At 37.0% G+C, this 23,252-nt stretch overlaps 3 protein-coding genes across 4 annotated transcripts; 2 read left to right on the top strand and 1 right to left on the bottom strand.

Moving 5' to 3' along the window:
* The first annotated feature begins 473 nt into the window (after window positions 1-473).
* On the top strand, window positions 474-10,422 carry LOC129777165 (arrestin domain-containing protein 17-like). 2 transcript variants are annotated; one of them, XM_055783258.1, is made up of 2 exons: window positions 474-598; window positions 9,287-10,422. In XM_055783258.1, exon 2 carries the CDS (start codon window positions 9,295-9,297, stop codon window positions 10,333-10,335), a length of 1,041 nt encoding a protein of 346 aa, XP_055639233.1. In that variant the 5' UTR covers window positions 474-598; window positions 9,287-9,294; the 3' UTR covers window positions 10,336-10,422. The 2 variants fall into 2 exon arrangements, with proteins under 2 accessions (XP_055639233.1, XP_055639232.1); XM_055783257.1 differs by lacking the exon at window positions 474-598 and adding an exon at window positions 3,031-3,202.
* LOC129777166 (arrestin domain-containing protein 3-like) lies at window positions 1,347-2,819 on the bottom strand. Its single transcript, XM_055783259.1, has 3 exons — window positions 2,693-2,819; window positions 2,442-2,635; window positions 1,347-2,380 (listed from the first exon to the last, which is right to left on the bottom strand). The coding sequence occupies exons 2-3, from the start codon at window positions 2,575-2,577 to the stop codon at window positions 1,377-1,379; spliced, it is 1,140 nt and encodes a 379-aa protein (XP_055639234.1). The 5' UTR covers window positions 2,578-2,635; window positions 2,693-2,819; the 3' UTR covers window positions 1,347-1,376.
* A 4,395-nt stretch (window positions 10,423-14,817) lies between the features above and the next one.
* Window positions 14,818-16,561, top strand: LOC129777626 (uncharacterized). Its single transcript, XM_055784003.1, has 2 exons — window positions 14,818-15,798; window positions 16,128-16,561. The coding sequence occupies exons 1-2, from the start codon at window positions 15,122-15,124 to the stop codon at window positions 16,192-16,194; spliced, it is 744 nt and encodes a 247-aa protein (XP_055639978.1). The 5' UTR covers window positions 14,818-15,121; the 3' UTR covers window positions 16,195-16,561.
* Window positions 16,562-23,252: the final 6,691 nt, after the last annotated feature.

Below are 23,252 nucleotides of genomic sequence, written 5' to 3'. Positions count from 1 at the left end.
AAATCAACGAATATTTGTATAAAATCATAGATCATTGATAAGTGTTAGGATAGTTAGTCGCAGGTCACCACCATAGTGAATTTAATGTTGAAAATGAAATTTTCAACGGTGGCCGGCGTATGTTCAGGAATGTAGATAACTTTCCTAGCCTAGACCTAGAAACACGGAGAAAGCTCGCTAACTTTCGAGCTCTCGCTCAATTTGTCTAAATGGTCAGCTTGACCTATCGTAAAGCTTTTTCTCGCGCTTTTAATCTGACCAAGACTATAAATATTAAAGCCCAACGCAGAATCATTCTCTTCATCAGTCGGAAATACATACTGAAGTACTCAACGTCTATCGTGTTATCGCTGGAATATCAGACAGAGTTAAATTTCAATTAAAATCTACCAAACTGACCGCGTGTTTTAACACCATAGATTTTCGACTTCTTAACAGTTTTTTTTTCTATGTCTGTAATAAATTGTATATGAGTATGGCAAAAGTCGTATTTGGTGCTTTGACAATTCATGAATATATTCATATTAGATCGCAATTCAATTTCAACATAATCGCTATTATAGCCGGTCAAAGTTGCATATTCATCCAAACAAATTCGGTAAGCATTTGCCATGTATGTATATGGCCTCCACTTTTGCATGCATATGCCAGTTAGGCGCATTATATGCCAACAAAATTTTAGGGCATATGATGTTAGATATACGCTTATTATACGATTTAATGTTTGCTGGGTGGTTTACCAATTAATTTTACTGAGCTATCAAGTTGCGAGTTTCGTTTTGGAAAATCTTAAAATAAGGTCTATGAAAACTTGTTGCTTTTGCTGTCGTATTATTGGAATCGGAATTCAATTCGGATTCTGGTATGCAAATTTTTTATGGTTTTTCAGGTGGAATTAACATGCTTTCATTATGAATGAATGAAATGAATGAAAATTTGTATTTTATGTAATGAAATAACATGTCTTTTCGAAATTGCGAAAACATTAAACGGTAACTTTACCTGGTAATAATTTTATATTATAATGGTAAATGTTTGTGGAAATAACAAGAAGTGTATAAAAAAATGGTTGAGTAAGTGTCCAGACTACATGTGTTTAGTAATCAAATAGCATGAAGTAGAAATTTCAGCAATGCAAAACTGCCTTCGGATCCTATCGTTTAGTATTGAATTTTTGATTTATTCAAACTTTCAAATTCAAACCTTCAAACCTTGAACATCAAAGCAGTTCATGAATGCATTATAGAAGCGCAATAGTTTATTTCATAATTTTTATTTTTATTTCGATTTACACAAAATAGGTATTTGCAAAAATGAAATATAGGATTTCACAAATTACTGTACTATTTTATCATATATGTTAATCAATCTGTTCTTCAATTATCTTCACTTATTTCTCTTTCGTAAACACTCTGAATAGAATTTATCCTCCCTATGCTGCAACTGCTTTCGAAGTATGGTGGTGGAGGAGCTGTGGGAAGAGTTTCATCTAAGTGCATAGCTAGCTTCTCGATTCCAGAAGATCTCTGGAAAGGTGTTACTTCATTTGTTGTCGATTCGGAAGATCCAACCACGATCGGAATCGTCATCTCAATTGTCTGCCTGGATAGTCGTGGTTTCACGGATATATGCATTTCGTATCCAATTTTGATAACATCACAATGCTGATTTTCTGTAGGCGTTATTGGTCCAACAACGAATTGTTTTTCAAATTTGGTATTAGTGAGCTTAGCCACCGATAGGGTCTTCTGAATCTCGAGAAGTTCATATTTAACTATCTTGTTTTCGGCAAAAAGTTGCGTTTCCCCAATTATCTGTACTTGACTAATAAATTGAATAACCTTTTGGAACTTTACGATGATTTCTGATACTTCTTCCTTACTCAGATTGTTTACAGTCAGAGTAACATCAATGGTTTCGCCAGGAACATACCCAGATCTGGGTACGGTGGCTGCCACTAAAAGTGGGTCAGAACGACACATCCAGCAATAGAATCTCAACTGATCTTCTACTTTTATAGGTTTGCTAAGATGCGAACTCTGACTATTAGCCCTGGCTAATACCGTGAGAGGCGTCTGAAAGTTTTGATCATACTTCCAAGGCCTTTCTAGCACAATCTTCACTAAGTATCGTACGTGTCCATGCCTCCCTTCCATTGAAGTTGATGCTGTCGAAGGAATGTCGAACCGAATATGATACTGATTAGAGCCCATGGGTAAATCTATAGGACTTCCATCGTCGGATTCTACGAGGTAGATCTTCTTATCAATGAAATCTTCATAGCCTTTGAAGTGTGCCTTCGTTTTCCGGTTTTTGGGACCATGATATACCTTACCGTCCCAAAATGTTTCAGCAAAGCCAGAAATCAATACATACACTCCTGTGAAAATCGAAAAACTGTGAATCATAGATAAGGTGACTCAAGGTTTTCCAATACCAACCTTTAACTTTTTTCAGCTTAGTTAGAGTAAGTATAACCGTCCCGGAAACCGCATCTCCTGCCCTGAAAATCGCATTGGGGTTGCTATCGAAACGCACTTGGCAATTCACTTTTTTTGAAGGTTTCTCTTTGGGCATGGTTGAGGTCGAACTTGTTCACGATTCAAAACCAGCAACGCACTGAATATATTCACACCTGGCAAATTTCAACAAATGCTTATCGGAAGCAATGATGCACAGATTAACTAAATACCATTTATCAACGTTCTTACCAATCGTCATATTTTATTATAACTAATACCTAGCTGGTGAAATCCACAGTGATGACTAACTGATTATATTAAAAAGTATTGCTTCACAAGAATCAGATTGTTTCAACGTCAACAGCATCTTGATATATCGAAATAAACAAAATTGCAATAGACGTCGAAAAACGGTTATCTTCTGTTGAAAAATGCAGCTACGACAATGATAATTCTTCACTATCAGGAGATAAGCGCAAATCGATTCAACTGAAATTTATAGCGACTGGTGTAGCCGAAAATCGTGGACGCGATTTGAATACAGTACCCGATTGCGTTCATTGTGGATTGGGGTGTTTTTGTTTTCGCGAACATGATGACCAGAAACGACAAAGCCAAGGAGTCAAAACATATTAGATGTGTAATATTGTTCGATAACAATCCGTCGGCGATATATCGACCCGGAGATACCGCAAGCGGAAAAATAGAACTCACATTGGATAAAAATAAAAAAATCAGAGGTAAACTAGGTGATAGACATAAGGTGGCGAATTTCAAAGTGCACGATGTTATCTAGCAACTGCGTAACAGAAACTCCAGTGTAAATAAGTGGGAACATGTCTTCAAATGTAGTGAATGAACTGCTACCGCTAATCAGGCCAGGACTAGTGGTGTGATATTCTAATATTCGTATTACTAGTGGTGTGATATTCTGTGCTATCCATTCAACTCCAAACATAAAATGTATTTGTTCAAGATTCAAGACGATTTATTAAAAATAGCATTGATAAAGGAAACTTGCACTTTTTAACACTCCTATACTCGCGCAAAAAATCGTAATTTGTGTACTCTGGACTGTGTGCGTCTCTGTGATATTGCTATTGGGTATTTTTGGGCGTTATTGGTATTTATTCAAAGAAAATAGTATAATTAAGTGAAAAAGCTCCAGAATATATTTTTTCTTTAACTTCATTCAGTTTTAATAGTCATTTAATTCTGCCACCTCATTGATGCTCGGTCTGTCAGACCTACACGCAAGTATAGGAAGGTTAAACGTTATTGGTTCTAAACGTTATTCTGGTATTAGTTAGAGCTAATATCTACATCCGATTCGTTCGATAGTCAGGTATTTCCGAAGTTTCTTTTGTAATATCTGATACAGATCTTGCGAACGAATGAAGATTGATTGGATTCCATTCTTAAAACATTCACGGTGGATTAGTTCTATTTTTTGCAATTTTTTCATGCTTTTTAACATATGTATATAGTGAACGCGATCTGGCGTAGTGGTATCATCCGTGCCTCTCAGGCTAAGGGTCACGAAATCAATTCCCACTCCCGACATTCTTCCAAAACTGGAACCAGCCAAAAGTGTTAAAAGTCACTATAATACAGAAAAAAAGGAAACATATGCACAGTCTAGCTAGAAACTTTTAGCTTCTCCGGGCCTTTAATTGCTAGGGAAATCTACGGAAATCACGGATATACACGCTCTGCTGCTCGCAACAAGAAACATCAGACTATTCGTGTTGTTAAAAACACAGCAATAGAATCCCCGTATCAACTGTCCCACTGTATGACCCAATCATGCTATATCTATTCATATGAAAGAAATAATGATTATCCTAGATGTAAAAATTTATTCTTGATATTTAACAGCTTCAGCACCTTCAACAGTGTATGCGGAGCAGTTACATTCATTTGAAGATTGAAACAATTTTTGAAGATTTCCATCAATCAACATTGTATCACATAATTCGTTTCTGGTTTGCCATAACTTCGACTCTTATAAATGAGAATAGTTCACCATGTAAGAGTCTTAGATTTTATGTGTCATTTTTCAACAAATAGTCGTTCGAGTTGATGGTGGCGGGCAGCAAGTATTGTTTCCAAGCTGCAGTATTCTCCGCCTAGTGTTTTTCCATTACTACAAAGATCTCAGTGTATTCTATTACACTTAGTATAACTATTCTCCAATAACTTTATTTTCTTTTGGTTGAAATATAAACAAAAAATCTCCAATTAAGACGTGGCAAAATTGAGTGTACAGTTCAAGTTTTTCTTAAGAAGAAAATCTAAATCAGTTCGGAAATGTTAACAGATATTGGGAATGACCCCCTTTGGCGTCCAGCACTGTCTACAAACACCGGGCGAAATTTGCGGTCACTATAAACGAAATGCTCTCCCAGATCTCCTTAATCGTCTTTTCGAGTTCTGCGTTCGTGATTACTACCCTGATGGAAGTAGTAATCACGAAAGAGACCCAGTTTCTGCACGAGACACTGAAGGTTACGTTTCAGGATGTTCAATGAAGCCATCTTGTCCATCGCCGAATCGATAAACCTTGTGGTTCCAGTTCCAGAAGCCGCCATCGTACCATACATCATCTGACTGCCGCCGCCGTGTTTTACTGTGGGAACCAAATGCTGAAATTGGAGCACCGATCCTGATTTCCTTCACACCATCTGTTTTCCATTGGATTCAAAGGGATCGGTTTTCATCTCATTCGTATAAAGGACCTTGTTCCAGAACTCCTTAGTTATGTTAACATATGCTTTAGCAAACTGTGGTCATTTTTTTATATTCACCTTTGAAATGAAAGACTTTTCACGGACAGTGTCTGCGCTGACAGGTCTGGTGTCGACTACTTCGGTAGTCAATTTAGGAATGTTTGTTTTTGAGTTCTTTCAAAATGTTCGCACAATTACTCGTTCATCATCAGAAAACAGGATACGTTTGTGTTTTCTACCCGAGAAATTATCCATAGTTCCTTCGTATTTCCACTTTGCTGTATAGTTGGTTCTTCCGAGTATAGCTGCTATTTCCTGCAATGTCTTTCCACGATAATTCATACTTATTACCATTATACGTGTAACAAAACAGCCATTCCATGCCAAACGGACGGTTTTCTCACTAAGCGAACGTTCGTGGATTCAATCTCAGAAAAAATCATTTATTGATCTAATTGGGATTGTTCATGGCAAGAACTTTGTAAACTAATGCTTCTACAACAGAAAAAAATCAATTAATGAAAAAAATCGCGCTGGCGAATGTGAAGGGTCGACATCTACGGTGGTGTGGAGCAATTAACTCTATCAGATTAGCAAGCCCCAAAGCAGTTTCAAATTATGCAAAGAAAATTTTACTTGATGTTATTTGAATGCTTGGAACAAGTAGTATTGATCCTTACTTAATCATTTTTCAAATTTTTTTTAAAGATTTCTACCGAAAAGTGTAATGTTAATAAAACATTAATATCATAACATAATTCTCGTTCAAGATTCTTTAACACGTTGAGCCCCGTGTTCGACGATTGGAACTGACATTGAGCATTTTGTTAGGAGAACGTTGATTACTAGAACTGAAAGTTACAAAGTGAGGAAAAAACGATCACGAAATAACCAGTTTTAAAATGACAGCAGAGATAAAGGTATTTTATGAGTATTAGAACAATCAGTTCCTATTGGTAATATTTCCATTAACTCTGCAGATATAAATATATATATATATATATATATATATATATATATATATATATATATATATATATATATATATATATATATATATATATATATATATATATATATATATATATATATATATATATATATATATATATATAAAAGTAATTTTCTTATTTGTGATTGCGACCATCTTGGATTTGGAGTTTTCAAGTTATGTGATCTACTATTCAAGCCCTTTCATTTGATACCCATAATAACAGGGTATTGTGAAAAATATGTATCGCCTATTTGTGGTGGTGGTAGAGATGGGCGAGCGCTCACGAGCCGCTCATTTGAGCCGGTACGTCAGAAAGAGCGTTCGATCCACAGTTCTTTAAAAATGAGCCGCGGCTCTCAAATGTACGGCTCTTGAATGAACCACGGTTCAAAAAAGACCCACCGTTCTTTTATGAGCCGTGGCTCTTTTTGAACCGCGGTTCATTGAGGAGCCGTTCATTTGAGAACCACGGTTCAAAAAAGAACTGCGGTTCATAAAAGAACCGTGTTTCTTTTGAGAGCTGGCTTATTGATAAAGAACCGTGAATCGTACGCTTGTTCTGACGAACCGTGGCTTGCGGCAGTGCGGAAGAAATATATGTTTCCCATGCTGCATTTCAAGCGGTTTCATTTATCTGTTTGTATGTTTGTAAATTTTGGCGGATTACATATTTTCTCGAAACCCTATCAATATGAGTATCTAATGAAAGGACTAGACTAGTAGGACACAGTTATTTATGTAAAATGGAAATCCAAGATAGCGGACGTTACAAAATGGCAGACAGATAATTTCGCCAAAACCCTATTAATTTGGGTATCAAATAAAAGGGCCTGCCTAGTAGATCACAGTTATTTATGAAAAATGTAAATTCAAAATGGCCGCCATCCCAGATGGGCGAAATATGTATTTTTTTCAAAACCCCATCAATATGGGTATCTAATGAAAGGACTTGACTAGTAGGACACAGATATTTATGTAAAATGTAAATCCAAGATGGCGGCCGTTATAAAATGACAGACTACTAATTTCGTCAAAACCCCATCAATATGGGTATCGAATGGAAGGGTTTGCCTAGTAGATCACAGTTATTTATGAAAAATGTAAATCCAAAATGGCAGCCACCCCAAAATAGCGAAATATGTATTACTTTCAAAATCCCCTCAATATGGGTATCTAATGAAAGGACTTGACTAGTAGAACACAGTTATTCATGAAAAATGTAAATCGAAAATGGTGACCGTTACGAAATGGCAGACTACATTTCTTCGGAAAACCCTATCATATGGGTATCAGATGAACGGGGTTGACTAGTAAATCACAGTTATTTATGATAAATCCAACCAGCATATGGGTATCGAATGAAATGATTTGACTAATATAATACAGTTAATCATGAAAATATTCCATTCGAAATATTTTACAAACGTTTGGGATATAACACGAGGAGAAAACTGTGTCGTTATCGAAAACTGCTATATTCTCCCGACTGATAATTCGACATGATCAACATTTTATGGATCAAGAGAAATCAGTTCTAGTGGTTATAAAAAAGCTCTGTATAAATTGATTCCGGAGCTGGTAAAGCGATCTACAAATCTTGAGTCAGACGAATTAGTAGCCTAACAAATACTGCTAGATCCTCGCTTCAAGCAGCAAGGTTTTGGGGATAACAGAAAGTACAACTATGCACACCAGTCGTTGATAAGGATGCTAAAAATGACATCCATAGAACACACACCTACGAAACTACCACAAATCGTTGGTGATGAAGCGCTGTCATCTGTATGGGAGGAGTTTAATGCATTGGTTGGCAATCTTCGATCCTCACATGATCCAAAAGCTGTTGCAACATCTATTGTAGATAAACATTTAGCGGAACCACATTTGCTGAGACTAAGCGACCCTTCGTTTTGGTGGAATGAAAGGAAATTTATCTCTCCGCGGCTCTATCTTTTTTTTGAAAATATTATATATTCCGGCGCCTTCAGTACCATATGAGCGAGTTTTTCCGAAAGCAAGACAAGTTTGCAGTGAAAGATGTAGTAGACTTCCATCATATAACATTGGAAAGATAATGTTTATAAATAAAAAAAAAGAATATCATTGTGATGGAAATATTTCAGAGAAAACCTTTAGTAAAGTAATATTTTTACTTTTCTCTGCACTGATTATTGTTTTAAACCTTATTTTTTACGTCTTCCATTCTTTACATATCCGAATAAACCAGTTCTTGAAAAGAGCCGTCGAGCCGCTCAAATAAGCCGGCTCTTTTCATTGAGCGCACGGCTCTGAGCCGCTCACTGAAATGAACCGTTTTGCCCATCTCTAGGTGGTGGCCATATCAAATCTACATTTTTTTCATAAATAACTGTGTTCTACTAGTCAATTTCTTTCATTTGATACCCATATTGATGGGGTTTTGGAAAAACGCCATTTTGTAGTGCCCACCATCTTGGATTTGTATTTTTCATAAATAACTGTGTTCTACTAGTCAAGCCCTTTCGTTTGATACCCATATTAATAGTCAAGCCCTTTCGTTTGATACTCATATTAATGGAGTTTTGAAAAAAAATATGTAGTCCGCCATTTTGTAGTGGCAGCCATCTTTGATTTACATTTTTCGTAAACATCTGTGTTATACTAGTCAAGCTCATTCATTTGATACCCATATTAATGGGAGTTTGAGAAAATGTGTAGTCCGCCATTTTATAGTGGCGCCATCTTAGATTTGTATTTTTCATATGAAGTTCTGAGAAAATATGTGATCCGCCATTTTGTAGCGGCCGCCATCTTGGATTTTCAAGATCATGAAATACGCAGTTTTATAGTGACTGCAGAGATAAAAGTGTGTTCCAAATTTCAGATCAATCGGTCAACAGGAAGGGGGTCAAATTCCAATTAATGTGGGATAAATGTGGGGCGCTACAGACAAACATGTTAAAGGGCAAGCTAAATAAAACCATTTACAAATGACGTCAGCTGCGTTCTCCATATAACATTGCACAATCACCAACAAAACTAAAACACTAGTTTTTACTAGTAAATTAGTTACTGTTCAAAACACATCACTTAATCACTTCGTTTTTTTCTCTTTTTTCCAGGCCTATGTATGCAAATATGCGGCTTTGCAGCAACCAATTGGATCGCCAAGGTGAAAAATGATTCAGACAACAAGAAACAAAAGACGAATTTCAGTGGCCGCGAAGATTACTTCAGCACAAGCAGTTACTTCATTGGATCCGATGTGGGAAACGCGTTGGAGATGATTGCTGGTTCCTATAGCTACCCCTTCTCATGTGTAATACCAGCCAATGTTCCAGCTTCCATGGAAAGCAAATACGGTCACATCCGATACGTAGTGAGAGTCTCCCTGGAACGACCATGGAAACACAACATCACCTACCAGGCTCTGATGACCGTTAAAACAGTGTACGATCTAAATCTTCTGTCGGAGAGGTTATCATTTCCTGCTATGGCTGAAACAGTTTCCTCATTCTATTTTGGCCTCACCGAACCATTGACAGTGAGCGCCAGTATACCTCGCTCTGGTTATGCACCAGGTGAAATTATAGAGCTAAAAATTCACGTTAACAATCACAGTATCGTGGATATGAGGTTTGTCTCTATCAAACTTAAAAGAATTGACACATTCATCAGTCAGGTACCGAGGATCAAACAACAACTAGAGCACACCATAATAGAAGAAAGACAAACGGGTAGAATACCTAGGAGACAATCTCTTCGATTTGAGGAGAACATTCTCATCGGTTCCGGTAGTCCAAGTGATGACACCCGTTGTCACATAATCCATACCAGATACGAGATCGAAATCGTACTCCATCCTGTTCGATCACGGAAGAGACCCACAGTAATTCTTCCTGTTACACTCGGAACGTTGAGAATACAAAATAATAATATCTACCCGAATATAATCATCGAAAAACAACGCGAAGCTCTGCTTGGCTACGCTCAATCAGTTCCATCGTTAGCAGCGATAGAACAAGCCGCCACCGCACCTCCGTCGTATCTGGAATTACCGACTGCCAGTTCTTCCCGTGCATATTCCATATCATCCAACATGACCGTTGAAGAACTCTCCGAAGACGAAGGAGGGAGCGAAACAGAACCGATTACAATGAGAGATTATTAAGTTGATTGGGAAGAAGATCTAAAATGTGGAATGAGCTGGGTGCTGTTAACACCCAGTACAGTACACATGAATTCAAATAGACTCAGAAGAAACACCTCGTGAAAATAGAAATAAAAGATAATTTCAGGTCTACTTATCCCAGTCTATTCCCATCCGATTTCTGCCTGCTGATTTGTTCAGGAAATTCCAGGATACCGAATTTACTTTGTGCAAGATTATTCATCAAGATTATGTTATCCTCTTAAAATACTCTACATGGACTACAACGAATTGATGCTAGCGCTTAATCCAACTCCCAAAACTTATGACTCTGTTGTTATCCATGACAATGGTGAACACTTCGATTAGAAATGTCGTTTTTCCAGGCACTCGTCCGTTGTCTGAATGTTGATGAATGTCTAGATCAGAGCTCTGCATAGTCATAGTCAACTGAGGATAGTCAGCTGACTAATTGACTGACTATATCCATAGTCAGTTAGTAATGACTTTTGGCTTCATCACGCAGTTTCTCCGCCAAAACGACTGAACAGTCAGTCGGGCGTTTAGAGCCCCCGCAGACTGCAGACTGACTTGTCGACCGATAGTTCGGTCGGCTTCTTAATCAGTACGGAGAGGTATGCATGTGCGCACATTACACCGATTCAGTTGGGTCGGTTTTTGCACCAGTAGGCCGATCCGGCCGTCTGTAGTGTGCGGGAGCTCTTAGTCGCTATCTCCCTCTACCGACTCGACTATATCATTTCATTCTTCCCAGTCAAATACGCGTTGACGGCATTGAGCTTCGTATTACGAAATGGGGGAGTAGGCATGACAATATGGGTTTGCAAAAGAAATGAACACGCTTTTAAAATAAAAAAATTATGAATGACAATTAGTTTTCCCAAACCAAATTAGTACTCTATTTAAATGAGAATCACTTTTGCTTGCAACTAGTGAAACAATATCATCCAAAAATTGTGTCTAAAGATAATTTTATATTATAATGGTAAGTTTTGGTGAGAATATCTGAAAATTCATAGAAATTAGTTTAAATTAGGGTCAGAACAACGTACTTCTAGTAGGTAAATAACGCCAAGAAAAAAAAATTCATTCAAATTTTATTAATTTCAAACAGCCTTAGGGCCGACTAATCTGATAGAGAAGAGTTGGCCTCATACAAACTAATAACGTATCCAGATGTCGACACTATTCCGCCGTCAACTCGAATTGTCCTCATTGCATTTTGAAGTGACTTCCCCTAAAATGAATTCGTTCCTCTCTTTCTCTCTCCCATGCACATGTGCATGCATCGATGTTTCAACGTGGTTTGACATACGCTACAGGTGAGCTAAATTCCTTTGTATCGTACACGAAAATTACTTACACGTATAAAATAACGTGCAGTGTGTGTGCGCTATTTTGCACGCCTAATACTAACTAATACTAACGCGAGAACCTTTATAGCATACTTGATAAATGTATAAGTTCGTTGGTTTGAGTTCACGATGGGTAGACAATAATCCGTCCATTGATGGGGTAACTTCTTTTTTGCATCAGAAATCATGTTTTCGTTCCTCTTTATATGGACGTAAAAATAAGATTATGTACGCGGATATGGATTAATGTCAGGGGGAAATGGAAGTGTGGATTGAAGTCAGTTGGATGAAGAGACAGATTTGTATTCAATAGTCGCGTCAGTTAAAATAACCACTGATTGGACTAGTTCACCAGTTATCTCCGCTAGTCAACGCTAGTCAATTCATTTTCTAGTCAAGTCACTTTTTGTTGGCGGCGACTGCCGAAGCAGTTCTAGTCGAAGCGAAGTTGAGAGTAGAGTCGGTCCTCATTTTTCACCTTCGAAGATTTCGGGCCCTGGTCTAGATAGCCCCCTTTATTTCGCGCTGCGAATGACGTGAGGTAATAAAGTTTCTCGCTTTATTGTGGAATCAACCGAACCTTCAGCTCCCAATTGATACCCGAGTCGACACCTAAGTGACAAACCATAGTCACGCCATTCGCCTGTGGGAATACTGTGACTTGAGCCATCTCAGGTCATTCGCTGCGCGGAATTTCGTACTCATAATTCCACGTATCGTCTTCAGTAAAAATGGATGAGCTTTAAGAATCATGCGTATGGTGATTTATCATTAGTAAATGTAAATTAATAAATGGTTTTGTTGGGGAAAATTAGAAACAGTCCCATTTATCCCATACATCTGTTCTTCACATTTTTGTCAACAACCCAGTCAATAAAGAACGACTAACGTAGAACCGATTTCACAATTTTTATTCTCAAGTCAACGGGCCAACAACCAGCCAATAATAATTTTCAATATCCATTACTTGGGGTGTGCCCGGTGCACATAGCTGCTATACGAAATATTGTTTTTCGAATTTGGGCGAAGCATAAATTACGCTTTGAACCAACGGTTACGAGCAGCATCTTGTGATTTCTGGTTTGATATACTGATATACAAGTCACTTGTTGGTTCTTGCTTATTTGTAGAAGATTGGCTCCGTCCACGGTATTTTTTTAAAATAAAAAAAAATAAAACGCACTTAAAAGAAATGAAATAGCAAGCTATGTAGATAGGGTATATCGCATAAAATTAAAAAAAAACTATTTACCTATAACTTCAATAGATAAAACCTAATGAAAATAAAATGACAGATCAAAAGAAAATGAAAAGACGGCACAACATTACACGACACAATAAAACATCGCTGTACTGTACTGAAGACGATGAAAACCAACCAGAACGAGGTTTTGACGGGTCGTAAGAGTTTTAACAGTCGTTCACCATCGGCTAAAGTGATGACTCTGCTATCACTGAAATAAATCAAAACCGCAGACAACAAAATCAGCAATCTGTCAATTGGCAGGGTCATTGTCAGCTCCATACCAACTCATCTGAGGGACCCCGCGTGCTTAACAATGGACCGGTTTGAGTAGTCGAGAGGCCGCGTCCATGAATATATATGGTCTTTTTTCTGTTGGTGACCGTCTCCGGAAATAGAAGAGCGCGTCGTGTAAAGTAAATGTCTTTGATTTAGATATGTTGATAAATGTAGTTTTAGTAATGTTAAGAGTTGTTTATTAGGTTTTGTTCAATGTTCACGTTGTTGATAGCTATGAACATCGTTAGTATTAAAAAAAAGTCAATAAGAAAAGGTTATTGGAGCTTGTCAGGTCCGACCAGTGGACTTTTTCTTTATTAAATATAAACGAGGATGCCAGGAAATCGGGAGAAAGACACGGTAGAAAAAGGGCATGCGGAGGGGACAATCAGTACAACCCCTATCGCTTATTGCTCTTCCATTTTTCGATGGATTTTAAAAATGGCACTTGAATAGCTAAAGCTTTTATAAATATACCCAAGCTTGGCATATTTTGTTCCGCACTCAAACGGTTCACCAATAAACAATAAAATGGCCACTTTTAATTTAATTTAATTTAATTTCATTAATTCATTGTTCGCTTGTCAACCAGACATATATAAAAAATTAAGAACCTGAAACTAAATAAATAACATTTTGGATAATAAACAATTCTCGCTTAACTTTTGAAAAGGTCCTATGTAACAAAAGTAAACAAATCGAGTTAATGGATGCACGCTCTTAGTTTTCAATCATTGAATGCATTACAAGAACAACCGTTCATGTATCTATCTTCTTCATCTTTTTATCGCCGATACAAAAAATATCCAATGTACAGATTCGTATTTTAAGCACTCGGCTGTTACTTCGGACGCCACTTTCCTCCGACGCTCGGAACGTCCGAAGTAACAAAGCAGTCAAAACAACACAAAGTCGTACTTCGGTCGTTTTGGGTTTTTGTTTCTTACAGGCGTTGTTAGCGATTTCAGTGCAATTCAACGAGTGATAACAACAATAATACGTCTTTAGAACGAAATGCTGATATTTGAATTGCTGTTTAGTAGTTAGTTTCAGATTCGCATCGTGCAACGTAATATGTCCAATGTGCAAACGCGGCAGTCAAAACGTCCAATGTAACATTTTTCGTTCCTAGGCTTCAAATTTAAGCTCGAATCACTGAACAACAGCTACGATTGGTTTTACAGAGTTATTCTTGACTGCTAGTGGTGAAAGCAGCGCTAGAGATCGATACCTTTCAATACAATTCGCAGATTAATGTTCGGGTCTTCAACTTCGTTTTACTCGAGTTGACGAAAATGTTACATTGGACCTTTTCGAAAGTTACGCGAGAATTCGAAAAATAACGAATTCTCGCGTAACTTTTGAAAAGGTCCAATGTAACATTTTCGCCAACTCGAGAAAAACGTAGTTGAAGACCCGAACATTATTTCGCGAATTGTCTTAAAAGCTATCAATCTTTATCACTGTTTTCACCACTAGCTGTCAAGAATAACTTCGTAAAACCAATCGTAACTATTGTTCCGTGATTTGAGATTAAGGTTGAAGCCTCGGAGCGAAAAATGTTACATTGGACGTTTTGACTGCCCGCGTTTGGTTCCCGGAATAAATCGGTAAGTAAATGAAAGCAACAGTAATAACCGTAGAGAAAAAAGCATTATGTCACACAAGCCTACTAGAAATAGACTGACGTGAAAAATCGTAGTCATCGAATAAAGCACACTTTCAAAAAACAGCATGGGTATTACTGCTGCACGGAAAAAAAGATAATGTTTTTAATTACCCTCACATTCGCAGCAATACTCAAGTAGGCATCGAAAATTGTTAAACACGTTTTGTTCTTTCGGTCTCGGTTTTGTTTATAATCAGAAGTTCGAAGAATCTAACTTTTAATTTTTTTGATTTATAAGCAATGGAGCTTTCGACCAGTCAGAAAGACAACCGAGTTCTCATCTATAACGGTTTTGAGTATCTGTATGCTAAAACATTAAATGGAATAGATACATGGAAGTGCCGTGAAAATCGACAATCGAAGTGCCATTCCCGTATGAAGACAAGAAACAACGACATTATACAAGAGCCAAGTAGTCACAGTCATGATGCCTGTCCTCAAAAAGCTGAAGCAAACATCGCAAAAAGACGAATGGTAGAAGCCATGGCTGAAATAAATGCCACCGCCCGCAATGTTATTGGAGAGACATTGTCAAAACTAAGCACGGATGTAATTGCTTATCTGCCAAAGCAATCTTCCCTTGCTAGAACTCTTCGAAACCACCGAGTAATGAAGCACTTGCCAAATCCACCCACGGCAGATTTTGCAATTCCTGAGAAATACAGGGATCTTGTATTACACGACTCGGTATTAGACGGTTCAAATCGAATTTTAATATTAGGAGATCGAGATTTAATGGGCAAATTAAGTCAAGACACACTATTCGGCGACGGAACATTTGACAAAGCACCAAATATGTTTTACCAACTCTATACAGTCCATGCCAAAGTAGGAAATTCGTATCCACCATGTGTGTATATACTGCTGACGAAGAAAAATGAACAAACGTACTTGGAGATGTTTAATATTTTAAAAAGGTTAGTTCCGGATATGGCTCCTGAGAGGATACTTCTGGATTTTGAAAAGGCTTGTATGAATGCTGCGAGAATTGTTTTCCCGGAAACCGAAATTAAAGGTTGTTATTTTCATTTGTGCCAGAGCATTATAAGAAAAATTAATGCAGTTGGCCTAAAATCGGAATATGAATCAAATATTGATACAAGATTGAAGTTGAAGTCATTGGCAGCATTGTCGTTCGTTCCAAAAGAAGACGTACAAGATATTTTCAAAAGCCTTGCTAGTACTTTTCCTGATGAAGACAGATTCAACGAAGTTCTGTCCTATTTTTTTTCAACTTATATACAAGGTGCTGCCGGAAGAGGTCCACTATTTCATCCTCGAACATGGAACCACTACGATACAGCTCTCAATGAATCACCAAGGACTACTAATAGTTGCGAAGGATTTCACAATGCCCTCAATTCTATATTTCATTGCAGTCACCCAAGTGTGTGGACCCTTTTCGATGGATTGAGACGAGATTTAGCTTGTCACAAGCTTACATTAGTGAACTCTGAAACTAACCAACTGGAGCCTACTAAAAGGAAATACAGGAAACTTTACGCGATTGTAGCCAGTTCAGTAGAAAAATATCATGGAACAAAGGACAAGTTATCTTATTTAAGGAAAATAGCTAATATACAATAATTAATATTCCTCTTTATCAACTATTACAATGGACTTTTAATGAATTTTCGATATGAGGAAATATTACATTGTTCTTCGCAAAAATAAAAACATATGAATGATATCTATAATTTTATTTTACGTGACACTTCATATTCCTTTAATAACTCATAACTCATGATCGATTAGCCAATGTACTAAAATGTACAATGTAATGTACCGAAACCATCATCTTAACCCAAACTCAAAACGACATAAGATCATGTTCTCATTTAGTACTTCCTGTTATCCTGTTTTGTTCCGTGTTTTGACCTGCAATGAATATTTCAAAGAAAAAAGATACCGGGCAAACGTCATGTACTAGGTGAACGTATGCCGTCCGACGCTCGCTAAAGCTCGGTCGGACATTGCTAAAGGATCGTATCCTATGTTTCAAACTAACCGGGCAATCAGTGGAACACAGGTTTGCTTGCGAGACACCGCCGCTTCCGACGGCGGGTCGGCGGTGGACTCGGATTGCGTCATCTTGGCGGCATGGGCCGCCTCGATTCCTAATCCTCGTTAAATGGGGACTTCGTCCCCATTACATGAGCCTCAGAAGAAATTTCACTACGATAAATAAGTATTACAATTTACTAATAACAATAATATAAATATTACTCCACACTTCTAATTTTCTAATATTAAGATTACGCGCTAAACGATTTTTCCATATAGAAAATCTGCTACATGAACAAACCAACATTGTATTTTTTTTCGTTTGAAATAAATTAATAATAAAAATTGCGCTTTCTGCCGTGCAGAAATTATACCCATAATGTTTTTTCAGCGTGTGCTTCATTCGTTGACCACGATTTTTCACATCAGTCTATTTCTAATAGGCTTGCATGATATAAAGCTTTTTTCTCTGCGGTTGTTTCTGCTTTTTTCTTTTACTTGGCGATTTTTTCCGGTCACCCCGCGTTTGCACATTGGACATATTACGTTGCACTATAAAAATTTGAAACTAACTAATAAACAACAATCCAAATATCAGCATTTCGTTCTAAAGACTGATTATTATTGTTATCACTCGTTAAATTGCACTGAAATCGATAACAACACCTGTAAGAAACAAATTCCAAAACGACCGAAGTACGACTGCGAATTGTTTTGACTGCTTTGTTACTTCGGACGTTTCGGCCGTCGGAGGAAAGTGGCGTCCGAAGTAACAGCCGGGTGCTTAAAATTCGAATCTGTACATTGGATATTTTTTGTATCAGGGACAAAAAGATGAAGAAGATAGATACGTGAACGATTGTTTTTGTAATACATTCAATGATTGAAAACTAATAGCGTGCATCCATTAACTCGATTTGTTTACATTTGTTACATAGGACCTTTTCAAAAGTTACGCGAGAATTCAGGGTTATACTTTCCGAGCCATGGAATGGATAACCGTGTACATCAATCACATGTGATGCTCTTGTCATGACAGGCGATTATAGCAGTAAATAGATACAGTGTCGCCCCAGGATCACTTCTTGACGGAAAAGTTCAGTCTACGCTCATTCATGATTGGGAACGGCGCTGGCGGGCATATAGATTCGAAACACGCCTAGAAGTATATAGCATGTGGCTGTTTGTGAACACGACACAATGAGGTAATAAAAGAGTTGAATACTATTTTACGCATGCCTCTCATAATCGCATACAACGACTCGTATACTATAAATACCAACTGGTCTATAGGATAAGCGGTATTTTCTCAAAACTGATCAAAAGTAAAGATAAAAGCATGATTAACACGTTGATTGCCACGTCAGTCACCGGTGACTGACGCTGAGTTTTCGTTCAGGCCGCGTCAGTCACCGGTGACTGACAGTATAACATATGATAATAAATATATATGAATATAATATCAGCATATAAGCTCATAAGCATTCCCTTTCGAACAGAAATACCTTCCACTGCGATATGAAACGATGGTCCTAATACGTTTAAAAATGTCCATCCAATCGCTATAAAACCGTGGCACTCAACGTGTTAAGGGTGAAGATATTAGCAAATTAGGTACCTCAATTTCTCCAAATTTGGTCTAGACTGTATTTTGGCGAATATTGTATTATACTTCTAAAAACGATATATGTAATTCGAAAATGACAGCTCCTACAAAAATGTGTACAACAATTGACTATTATGATTAGTTTGAGATTTATTGTCTTAATATCTATAGGAAAACATGGGACAGAATCATCTTTGCGGTTTTACCCTGAACAAAAGGATTTTCTAAAATTAATATGCTTGCACTGAGAGAAATAATTAGTAAATATAACGAATTTTTTGGTAAATACTACCAATCTATAGTCATTTTCGACCGTACTAATAAACACATATGTCAAGCAGAACCATGATTCGGAAGCCCAATATCGGCTACATTTTCTCGCCGAAAATGCACGTATCAGAATTATATCCTTATTATACCTCCGTATTGCCTTATGGGAACAATGAAAATGGTTAATACGCGCTTTTCCCACCAATTTTCAGATATGACAATATACAAGCTTACTAATGTTATCGAGTAAAATATACTAATCTCTGGTATGGATGCGGGTTTGTTGACAATATGTACAAAAAAATTTGTACATTCTACTAATTTTGCATTACCAAATGTATTTAGTAGTTTTCGACCGAGGATTTTTCTAAGGGTGGGTACAGACATCTCGTACTTCGCAAAATGGACATATTTAAGGATTAGAACTTTTTCTAACAACCTTTTTTTTCATTTCCAAACTAGAACTAAGAGAATTTTTGTTGAGACCATAGAAAATTACACAAAAATTACTATTACACAATAATTTTACAGAATATCATTTCATGATCCATGACTTAATTCGGGTCCGCAAATCGAGCAGATCGAAAGGGAAAAAAATCATTTCTATCGGTTCAGCAAGGAATGATGACGCAACAAAAATTTGTTGAGGGACTTGAATCGTATCCCTGCAATAGACCTCTTGTGGTCAAGATTTGATTTTCAACTTCAGACTGGTTCTGTAACCCCTCAGGAGTACCTCAAGGAAATAGTCTTGGCCCTGTAGTATTCCCGGATATTTACGGGTGCTATTTTGTGTACGTAGGCGACACAAAAATCTTTGTCACAATTTATTATAACGAAAAAGATTGTGGCCGGCTTCAGGAGTTACTAGTCAAGTTTGTATCTTTCAGTGTTTCGAAGTGCCAGGTAATCGTGAAGGCACGACGACAGCTTAGTACTATTGGAAATTTGACAAAAGAGTTTGAAGATCCATACACACTGCAATCCCTGTATGTCAGTTTGGTTCGATGGGTTCAATCATCTGGGACCCGTTTCACAATATCGTAACCGATCGCTTGTTTGTCGTTCAGCGTAAATTCGTGCTTCGCGTCCCGGTCAATCTGTCGCCCTGCTAGAATAAATGTGAGCTACTAGGATTGGAAACATTGAATTAAAGATGAAAGAACGCGAAATCCGTGTTTGCTGCCAAACTGATCTTTTAGACAACGTCATTCTTGGTTATGATTCAAAACCTCCGATTTTTTTCGCCTGCCACGTTGCATGGTAATGAACCATCATAAGCCATAACCAACATCATGCGTCGTTTCAATGCTGTATTTGATTTATGCGATTTTAGTGAAAACTCAGTTTAGTTTCACAGAAGACTCAGAAGAATGACATTAATAAAATTAAGTACTACCTATTATCTAGACTAGGAATGGCCAAACGGTAATCCGCGGTCTACCGGTCGCCCGCGTAAGTATGCCTAGGCGCCCGCCAGCTGGTCTAGGATAGTGTCACCTCCAAACACAATGGATTAACCTTTTCGTCGCCCCGTCACCCAGATATGGGTGACACTTTCCTCGTTCAAATTTAATAGGATTTTCAAAACTACAGCGTAGGCACCTAAATGTAACTATAGGATATGGAGAAAAATAAAAAAATCATGATCATATTAATATAATATTTATACTTTACTTTTTATCAATTTGTAGTACAGAAGGTTTGTACTGGAGTTTTTTGCGATACCCGTATGATATGACTTTGGCATTCGCTATTGTTATCAATTCGTCTTCACATAGAAAGGAATTTCACTAGATCATGTAAAGGTTGTCTACAAACTAAGTTTGGTCTTCATTTAATGAATCATCCGCAATTTGGGCCTCGCGAGAAACTCAAAAACAGCGCATTGGGCGACGAACGTGTTAAATATCCCTCCACCTTTCGCCGTGATCATTTTATAAGCTGTTAATGCTAACCTCAATAAAACATATTAGTTGTAAGAGTAGATATTTCTTCATTAAAGTTTCCGTTTTGATATTTTCTTTCAGATTGTTATTTATTTTATATTAACACATCCAGCTGTTCGACCATAACTTGTAATAACTTTGAATTGTCTCTAGGAACAATTTCCAATTTCCAATTAAAAATGCTGGAAACATCCGACATAAGGTTTCGAGAATCAATAAAATCTATTTTTTTTTTTGGAGAAAGCTTCGCCTTTGAAGACTGCGCATGCGAGTTTCAATGAAGTATTGTTATTTTGATTTTAAAACTATGATGAGTCATTTGAATTAATTGTGCAGATCACTTTCAATGAATATAGTCATGATTAGAAAAACGCTTTAGAAATTTCTAAAATTTAATATTGGGCCCTATTATGTAATTCTAGTTGAACAGAATTTTGTTCGTTAGTTCTATTTTGCTGTTATACATACAATCGGGTGAAAGCTGTCAGCATAATTTTCCAAGCTGTTTGGTTTGCATGTTGCATTCCTGATATTTTTTCCTTTGGGAAACATTTCGGCAACATATGCAATTCGCAACACATAACGTTCGAGAAACAACTCTATTCTATGAGATTCTATCGCTTCAAAAAATACAAAAATATAATATAATAAAAAATATATAATAGGAATATTGAACAGATTTTTTTCTGTTTAGGATTTTGTATTACAATTATGAAATTTTTGTGGATATATTGAAATAATTTTAATACTAGTCGTGTAACAGTCAGTAATACGAATTCGAATAAGTAAAGAACATCAATCAATTATTTTCATTGGCGAAATACTCGGAACGGTCTTCAGGAATGATAATCTAAGAGAGGGTAAACTTACTTCACCACAAATCATATTAAACGAAGCTGAAGAGACGAAACTGAATTAAACTTTACACGCGAAGCTCATGACACCTTTTAGGACAGTTTCAATGAAGTGGTAAATGAAAAAGGTAGTTCCCATTTAAAAAAAATCCATTACTAACGAAATCGACTGTTATGCGAAAACATCTCGAATTGATCGCAATAACGTTCCTTACGCTTGTTGGTCTTCATAATCTAAGCACTACCCTCGATTGGCAAGGTTTGCTAGAGTTTATCTTTCAACTGCTTGTAGTGTTTGCAATGAAAGACTGTTCTCTGAGACTGGTTGGTTAATAATCGGTTGGAGAAAAAAATATAATAAAAGTAATAGTGTTAATGTATTAATGTTATGAGTTAATATTAACCCTATTTTGAAAAAAAAAACATGATTAATCTCGTGTTAATGAGAAATTATTCATTATTTTCTAATAATATTTTCTACTCTAATCGAGTGAGCACTATCCGGTATTCGGCAGGATAGCAAATAATGGTCGCACAAGCCGGATAGTTACCGGATATCCGTTCCATCTCTAGATTTCATACATAATTGAGGAATATAACAATCATCTTGGGTATATTTTTATGGAAAATAAATACTTCATAAATCACAATTTCCTCAAAAATAATATGTATTGATTGATAAGATTTTACAGAACATAGAATATTACTTATCAATTATTTAGTAACCGGTATTTTTATTTTATAGACTTATTTATCATTTAATATTTATTAGTATGGCATATTTTCTTTTAATTAACCCTCCTATACTCGAGTACATGGTCACACAGAACGAGAATTAAAAATTTTGTTGAAGAGAGCGAATTAAACGACTGAATGAAGCTGAAGAAAAAATATTTTCTGGAGTTTTTGACGTAGAACTACGTCTTTCATTAAGGGTGCCATATCAGAAAACAAGTCACGTTTTTATGAAATAAAGTTAACGTTAATAACTATTTTTGCCACGAACGGATTTTGCCGATTCACATACTAAACGAATCGGAAATTCCGTAAGATTTGTTTAATATGCTATACATTAGAATCCCCTGGTTTGTAAATGGTTAAAATTCATGAAAACTTAAAGCGTTTCCATTTTCCTAAAAAAAATCGAAAATGTAAACGCCGTTACCCAGGCAGCAACCTAAATCAAGCTCCCCCCGCTGGTGGTGAAGGCGATCGCTCTTGACAAACTCATCAGCGAATTCGCATCGATGAGTGTTACAGCAGAGTACAAGCTGTGTGTCATAATTCAGTCTTTTTCCAAGCAGTTAACATTGTTCGTTTTCCGTCATCATAAGGGCTTCGTTGGTGCCTTTGAGAATGCATCAATGCATTAAACTGACGTTATGGCGAAGCAGGCGTTAAAGTTGTGCGCCAAAAAATTATTTGGGGTATACCGAGTAACTTGAATGTCTCACTGGAATGTTATAAGTTATTTGGGATCGCTTGCCAGTAGTAGAACATCCTCCACTAAGGATGACAGCTGCGCTTATGTCGAGCATGAGAAAGTAATGCAACTTTATCCGTGGTCAGTAATAATAACAGAAGTGTTTCGGTTGAGAATAGCGCAAAATTATGAGAAGTGTTTATGTTCCTAGTAGTTTCAAACCACCAATGTATGGCTCTGTATGCATGCTATGGCGAACGCTTGT

The sequence above is a fragment of the Toxorhynchites rutilus genome, chromosome 3 (assembly GCF_029784135.1).
Source record: "Toxorhynchites rutilus septentrionalis strain SRP chromosome 3, ASM2978413v1, whole genome shotgun sequence".
Lineage (NCBI taxonomy): Eukaryota > Metazoa > Arthropoda > Insecta > Diptera > Culicidae > Toxorhynchites > Toxorhynchites rutilus.
This window is presented reverse-complemented; position numbering and strand designations above follow the sequence as displayed.

Bases quoted from the DNA above. Each gene is read 5' to 3' on its own strand.
- LOC129777165 (XM_055783257.1), top strand. From the start codon at position 3,055: ATGATGACCAGAAACGACAAAGCCAAGGAGTCAAAACATATTAGATGT. The intron at 3,203-9,286 runs GTAAACTAGGTG...TCTTTTTTCCAG, and splicing joins TAAAAATAAAAAAATCAGAG to GCCTATGTATGCAAATATGC.
- LOC129777166 (XM_055783259.1), bottom strand. From the start codon at position 2,577: ATGCCCAAAGAGAAACCTTCAAAAAAAGTGAATTGCCAAGTGCGTTTC. The intron at 2,381-2,441 runs GTTGGTATTGGA...CGATTTTCACAG, and splicing joins TAAGCTGAAAAAAGTTAAAG to GAGTGTATGTATTGATTTCT.
- LOC129777626 (XM_055784003.1), top strand. From the start codon at position 15,122: ATGGAGCTTTCGACCAGTCAGAAAGACAACCGAGTTCTCATCTATAAC. The intron at 15,799-16,127 runs GTTAGTTCCGGA...CTTATATACAAG, and splicing joins ATGTTTAATATTTTAAAAAG to GTGCTGCCGGAAGAGGTCCA.